This window comes from Pipistrellus kuhlii, unplaced genomic scaffold (genome assembly GCF_014108245.1).
Source record: "Pipistrellus kuhlii isolate mPipKuh1 unplaced genomic scaffold, mPipKuh1.p scaffold_m20_p_132, whole genome shotgun sequence".
Classification (NCBI taxonomy): domain Eukaryota; kingdom Metazoa; phylum Chordata; class Mammalia; order Chiroptera; family Vespertilionidae; genus Pipistrellus; species Pipistrellus kuhlii.
The window spans coordinates 1085-7500 of record NW_023425441.1 but is presented as its reverse complement, the minus strand read 5'-3'; the positions used below and the strand labels follow the sequence as shown (position 1 = coordinate 7500).

Sequence of the window (6416 nt, the reverse complement as noted above, 5' to 3'; positions counted from 1 at the left end):
TGTTTCTGCCTCTCTGTCCCTCTCCCTCCTCTCTAAAATAAATCAATAAAATACAATACATATAGAAAACAACAACAAACACACGTTCTGGGGTGAGGATTAAAACAAAACACACACGCATACAGGAAGAAGTAATAACCGGTGAAGCCCCTGCACACAACCCCCCAGGGACCAGAGCGGCCCCGGAAGGCCCACGCTGCCGTCGAACCAGCTCCTGGCGTGTGTGCGCGAGGTGAGGGACGGGCATGGCCACGAGCAGGGCTGCTGGTCACAGACCCGTCCGGCCTCCTGGGCGCGGACTGTCACCGAGAATCAAACCCCCGATCCCCGGGAGAAGGGGCGGGGAGCAGCTTGATTTGGGTGATGTGACGTTTCGGGTTCGAAGCCTGCCTGGGCCCAGCCGCTGAGCCCTCAGGCCGCGTAGCGGGCAGTGGGCGGGAGCCAGTGCCGCCCGCAGCAGGGAGGGAGGGAGCCTTCTTTGTTCAGACGTAGGTATTCCCGTTTCCTGTGCTGGCCGCGGCCCGCCCACCTGCCTCTCCCTCCATCTCCCTTTCTCCTTGCGGGGGGGGGGGGGGGGGCGCCCCAATCTGTGCCACTCAGACCTCCACTGCGTCCGTCCACCTGGCCGCCCGCCCTGCCTTCCTGTGAACACCAGCCAGGTTGTGGGAGGCCAGGAGCTGCCCGGAGGAGGCTGGCTTGGACTCCCCGACCCTGGGCAAGAGTCTGGCAAAGGGGACTGACTCCGTTTCAGAGCGTCTCTGGCTGACAAACCCAACACAGCCCCCACCCCACAGCAGGCTCTGCAGGGCCAGACAAGGCTCCCATTCCGGGGACTCCAGACACTAGCGACGCAGCCCAGCGGCCCATCCCAGCCTAAACCAGGGCCTGGGGGAGCAGAGGCAGGCCTGATGAGTGACCAGGACAGGAAGCCCCCCTAGCCCCCCCAGGCCTCTCTCTGCCGCCTCTTGTGCAACCCGACACGCCCTCCAGGAACTCAGCCAGGACACAACTTTGGGGAAAATGAAACTGCCAGGAACAGGCACAGCACCACAGCCCCGCTCTCCTGCATCCGGTCTGCACGCCATCTGCTCGGCTCCGCACCATGAACCCCAGCTCCCAGACTTTCCTCCCGGGCGCCCGCTCCGCGCTGGCCCCGGAGGAGCACGAGGTGTCGGTGCTGGGGGGGCCCCAGGGTGCGATGCCCGCGAGGACCACGACCGTGATCAACGTCCAGACGGACACGGTGGTGCCCGACCACATCGTGTGGTCCCTGTTCAACACCCTCTTCTTCAACCCCTGCTGCCTCGGCTTCGTGGCCTTCGCCTTCTCCGTGAAGGTGGGTGTGTGTGTGGGGGGGGAGCTCCCCGGAAAGCTGTGCCAGGCCCCGTCTGCTGGCCCGACGGCCTCGGGATGGGAGCCCACGCGTGTGTGTGTGCGCGTGAGAGTGTGTGTGTGTGTGTGTGTGTGAGTGTGTGTGTGCGTGTGTGTATGTGTGTGAGAGTGTGTATGTGTGAGAGAGAGTATGAGAAAGATGCGTGTGTGTGTGTGTGTGTGTGTGTGTGTGTGAGAGAGAGAGAGAGAGAGAAAGAGAGAGAGTATGAGAGTGTGTGTGCAGATCATGGTGAGGCTGCTTGGAGACGGCAGGATCAGCCTTTGTCCTGGGACTACAAGGGAGAGCCTGTTGATCGCCCGGAAAGTACACTCCTCTGACTCACCATGTGGCCTCGGGGCTCTGGCTAGAGAACCAAAGTCCTCAGAAAACCCAGCCCTGGTTGGGGGGGTAGGGGGGCTGAGGTTCTGGGAGGCTGAGGGCTGTGAGGCCTCCTGGCCTGGCCTGGCCTGGCCGCTCAGGCTCCAGGGAACAGGAGGGGTGTCTGTCCTGGCTGAGGGCAGGTGCAGGCTGGTCTGGGCCGGAGCAGCCAGGGGCGGCCTGAGTCACAGCACCTGGCTGTGCCCAGCGCCCGCCCAGACCCTCACCCTCTCTTCTCCCCCAGTCTAGGGACCGGAAGATGGTGGGGGACGTGATGGGGGCCAGGAGCTATGCGTCCACCGCCAAGTGCCTCAACATCTGGGCCGTGGTCCTGGGCCTCCTGATGACCGTTGGACTCATCGTTATGCTGGTCATCCTGCTCCCGGCAGCCATCAGTGCAGCGCAGGCAAACTACGGAGGCGGCTTCTAGTCGCCGCCATGACAGGTGCCGAGTCCTCCCCACCCTCACCGCCCGCGTGCCCCCCCCCCCGGCGCCCACCCCTTCACCTGCACCTGTGCACACACCTGTCTGCAGCTGAGCTCAATAAAGCATTGCACATGGCTGTGCTGGCATCCCCTGGTCTGGCCGCTGAGGCTCCAGGGAACAGGAGGGGTGTCTGGCCTGGCCGAGGGCAGGTGCAGGCTGGTCTGGGCAGGAGCAGCCAGGGGCGGCCTGAGTCACAGCGCCTGGCTGTGCCCAGGGCCCGCCCAGACCCTCACCCTCTCTTCTCCCCCAGTCTAGGGACCGGAAGATGGTGGGGGACGTGATGGGGGCCCAGAGCTATGCGTCCACCGCCAAGTGCCTCAACATCTGGGCCGTGGTCCTGGGCCTCCTCGTGGTCCTCGCCGTCATCGTCGCGGTCATCGTGGTTTTCACCGCTGCTCTGAATCGCGGCCTCGGGGGGTCCTTTCACCTGCCCCAAGACTGAGGCCCTGCCCTTCCCCGCTGCGCAGACGCCCGGTGTCCGCGATGGCGCTCAATAAAGCACATGTGTGAGACAGGCTGTGTGTTCTCCTGGGAGGGTCCTGGGAGAGCCGGGCTGCCCTGAGGCCGAGCCCCCCTGTCCCTGCCCCCCCCCCCCCCCCCCCGCACCTGCTGCCCAGAGGCCAGGAGGGCTGGATCCGAATGCAGAGCGGCCAGGCCAACCTTCTACTGGAGCATCCTTCCGCTCCCCGCCCTCGCCCCGCCCACCATTTAGTCCCGCCCACGGTGTGAGCGGGGAGTGGGAAATGGGCGTGGTCAGGGCCCCCCACCAGCCCGGCCCGCCTCCGGGTCTCCTGGTTCTCAGTGGGGCGACGGGAGCACTCAGCCCGCCCCGCCCCCCACCACTTAGCCACGCCCCTCCCGCTGTGTAGCCCCGCCCACCTGCCTGGACACGCCTGCCCATTGGATCCCTCGGACTGGACGCCGCACGCAATGCTGCTTCTCCCCCAGGAGAACCAGCCGCCCTCCTTTCCGGCTTCCGCCCTCGCGGGGCCCCGCCCACCAGGCCCACGCCCGCTTCCGGCCCCGCCCTCCCTCCCCGCCAATGGGGTCAAGCAAATTCCCGGCCCCGCCCAGGTCCCCTCCGCGCCCACCATCCCAGCCCCGCCCACCGCAAAGCCCCGCCCACGGCCAGGCCGCAGCGGTTTTCCGCGGTCGGACCTCAGGCCGCGCAGGGTCGCGTCCCCGCGAGCCCGGCCGCTGCCCCGGCCCTGCCGCTGCCCTGCGCCCGCGGGGGGCCCCGCGCGGGCGGGGAGGTGCTCCCCGGGTCCAGGCCACGGCTCTGCCGGCCGCTCCGGGCCCTCGGCGCCCCTCCCGTCCCCGGAGAGCGCAGCCTCCCTCCGCCGAGGGGCCTCCCGCCTCCCCTGCGGCCATCCTCCCGGGCCCCGGGCGGGCACCCTCCGGCCAGGCACCCCTCCTCCCCCGGACAGCACAGCCGCGGGGCCGGATCAGGCGCTGCAGGTGGTCACAGGGGGTGGACGTCCCTCCCTCCGGCGGCGGGTCTGAGCGGAGAACCGGGGACCGGCTGCTGCCCTCAGGCCGCCGGGCCCAGCGGCAAGGCTCCTGCAGAGGGTCACCTCCGACACCAGCCCGCCGCCTGGCCCCAGCCTCTCCCGGCGCCGGTGCAGGGCCTGGGGCCCAGGTGAGGACGGCTCCAGCCCACCGGCACCCGGGCCCTGGCAAAGGCTCGGCCAAAGCCCCCCCCCCCCTCCCGCACCGGCCGCTCCAGCCAGAGGCCCAGGCGGGTGGGTGGGAGGACCGGTGCTTCCTCTCGGGGTTTCTGTCCATCGAGGCTGAGGCCTCTGCCCCTCCCGGGCCACTGGCTGCCCCTAACCTGCCCCTGCAGAGGAGCAGGGACAGAGCTGGAGGGCCGCTGAGGCGGGCCAGGGGCCCGGGCTGCACCCCTGCCCCCACATGCAGACACCGCGGCCTCCAGAGAACCGGCCGCCGCCCTCACCCAGCACCGCTGCTCCAGCCACTGGGAGCCCGTGAGGCTTGTCCTGGGGCCAAGGGTGTCTGGCCCAGTGCCCGTGGGTCAGGGTCAGACACTGGGAAGGAGGGACTCCTAGGCCCCTGGTCCAGCCGCTGCTCCCAGCTGGCGGCCAGAAACCAGGGACATCTGAGCAAGGGGGGCTGCCTCGGGCGGGCGGGGGACCGGGCAGTGCCCTAACCCAGGGGATGCCAGCATGGCCATGTGCAATGCTTTATTGAGCTCAGCTGCAGACAGGTGTGTGCACAGGTGCAGGTGAAGGGGTGGGCGCCGGGGGGGGGGGGCACGCGGGCGGTGAGGGTGGGGAGGACTCGGCATCTGCCGTGGCGGCGACTAGAAGCCGCCTCCGTAGTTTGCCTTCGCTGCACGGATGGCTCCCGGGAGCAGGATGACCAGCATAACGATGAGTCCAACGGTCATCAGGAGGCCCAGGACCACGGCCCAGATGTTGAGGCACTTGGCGGTGGACGCATAGCTCTGGGCCCCCATCACGTCCCCCACCATCTTCCGGTCCCTAGACTGGGGGAGAAGAGAGGGTGAGGGTCTGGGCGGGCCCTGGGCACAGCCAGGTGCTGTGACTCAGGCCGCCCCTGGCTGCTCCCGCCCAGACCAGCCTGCACCTGCCTTCAGCCAGGACAGACACCCCTCCTGTTCCCTGGAGCCTGAGCGGCCAGGCCAGGCCAGGCCAGGGGGGCCTCACAGCCCTCAGCCTCCCAGAACCTCAGCCCCCCCCCCCCCCCCCCCGCCACATGGTGAGTCAGAGGAGTGTACTTTCTGGGCGATCAACAGGCTCTCCCTTGGAGTCCCAGGACAAAGGCTGATCCTGCCGTCCCCAGGCAGCCTCACCGTGACCAGCACACTCTCTCTCTCTCTCTCACACACACACGATAGCAGAAACACGATTGCACATGCACACACACATGAGCGCACACACACACGAGCACACACACACACACACACACACTCTCACACACTCACACACACACACACACACACACACACACGTGGGCTCCCATCCCGAGGCCGTCGGGCCAGCAGACGGGGGGCTGGCACAGCTTTCCGGGGAGCCCCCCCCCCCCCACACACACACCCACCTTCACGGAGAAGGCGAAGGCCACGAAGCCGAGGCAGCAGGGGTTGAAGAAGAGGGTGTTGAACAGGGACCACACGATGTGGTCGGGCACCACCGTGTCGCTGTGGACGTTGACCACGGTGGACATCACGGTCCCGGGGTGCTGGGGAGCCCCCATGTTGATCACCTCGTGCTCCTCCTTGAACATCTCCGGTTTGGGGAGCGGGGGGTCCCAGGTGACGAGGTGGATGCGTCCTGAGGCAGAGCCGGGAGCCGTGTGGGGCCGCTGCTGGGACCGCCTAGGCCCCTCCCTCCGGGGGTTGAGATTTCTTTAAGTTTCCATTTCCTGATCTTTTCAGAATTAATGGTCTGAAGAGCTGGGCTGGGTGTGGGGGGTGGGATGCACGCTCGTGCTTTCTTCGGAGGGGGCGGGAGGAAATCTGAGATCTGTCACCTTCCTGCCGCTTCCTGCCTGTCACTCACCTCCCCCCACCCGCGGGTCCCTGCCCTCCCCCCCCCCCCGCCCCACCCAGCGTGAGCCCGCCCCAGCCACCCGCCCTGGCACAGGCTGCTCCGAGCACACACTGCGGGTGGGTGGGTGCCTCCTGGTTGGGCCTGGGCCCCGCAGCCCTCGCTGGCGGGGCGGGGCCGTGAGCAGGGACCTGGGGCTGGATCGGAGGGGGCGGCTGGGCGGGAGAGGGGGGAGGCGAGGAGGCGGGGCGGCGGGCGCAGGGCAGCCGGGCCTCCGGGACCCTCTGCCTCCTGCCTCAGCGCACCCCGGGCAACAGGCAACGTGCGGCTTCGGCCAGGGGAGGTGTCGCCTGTGTGCAGCCATCCTGTGCGGTCCCGCTGGCGGGACCCTGCCCCGTCCCTGCCCGCACCTGCCTCCCGGTCTTTGGGGACCACACACAGCGGCTTGCCTGGCGGCGCCCCGGTTCCGCCCCACTGGCTCCCGCTCCTGCCTCCGGGCTGGCCCTGCCTCGCAGGGACGCCATCCCATCCAGAAGTGTCCCCGGGCTTGGAAGGCTCCCTAAGGAAAAAGAGTTTTATTTAAAATTATATTTTATTGCCGAAGCCGGTGTTGCTCAGTGGATAGCGCGTCGGTCTGCGGACTGAAAGG

The 6416-nt window shown here is 67.9% G+C and overlaps 3 protein-coding genes across 3 annotated transcripts in view; 2 read left to right on the top strand and 1 right to left on the bottom strand.

Moving 5' to 3' along the window:
• Positions 1-2623, top strand: part of LOC118717941 (interferon-induced transmembrane protein 3-like) — a 5499-nt gene extending 2876 nt beyond the window's left edge. The window contains exon 3 of the mRNA XM_045581034.1: positions 2488-2623. The gene's annotated coding sequence lies outside the window, so the exon portion shown is untranslated. The remainder of the gene's footprint in view (positions 1-2487) is intronic.
• On the top strand, positions 1022-2623 carry LOC118717940 (interferon-induced transmembrane protein 1-like). The gene is made up of 3 exons (XM_036436195.2): positions 1022-1336; positions 1995-2195; positions 2488-2623. Exons 1-2 carry the CDS (start codon positions 1103-1105, stop codon positions 2178-2180), a joined length of 420 nt encoding a protein of 139 aa, XP_036292088.1. The 5' UTR covers positions 1022-1102; the 3' UTR covers positions 2181-2195; positions 2488-2623.
• Positions 2624-4481: 1858 nt separating this feature from the next.
• LOC118717976 (interferon-induced transmembrane protein 3) lies at positions 4482-5661 on the bottom strand. The gene is made up of 2 exons (XM_036436251.2): positions 5319-5661; positions 4482-4743 (listed from the first exon to the last, which is right to left on the bottom strand). Exons 1-2 carry the CDS (start codon positions 5502-5504, stop codon positions 4558-4560), a joined length of 372 nt encoding a protein of 123 aa, XP_036292144.1. The 5' UTR covers positions 5505-5661; the 3' UTR covers positions 4482-4557.
• Positions 5662-6416: the final 755 nt, after the last annotated feature.

Excerpts from the sequence above, each read along its gene's own strand:
- LOC118717940 (XM_036436195.2), top strand. The coding sequence starts at position 1,103 with ATGAACCCCAGCTCCCAGACTTTCCTCCCGGGCGCCCGCTCCGCGCTG. Across the intron at positions 1,337-1,994 it reads CCTTCGCCTTCTCCGTGAAG|TCTAGGGACCGGAAGATGGT; the intron begins GTGGGTGTGTGT and ends CTTCTCCCCCAG.
- LOC118717976 (XM_036436251.2), bottom strand. The coding sequence starts at position 5,504 with ATGTTCAAGGAGGAGCACGAGGTGATCAACATGGGGGCTCCCCAGCAC. Across the intron at positions 4,744-5,318 it reads CCTTCGCCTTCTCCGTGAAG|TCTAGGGACCGGAAGATGGT; the intron begins GTGGGTGTGTGT and ends CTTCTCCCCCAG.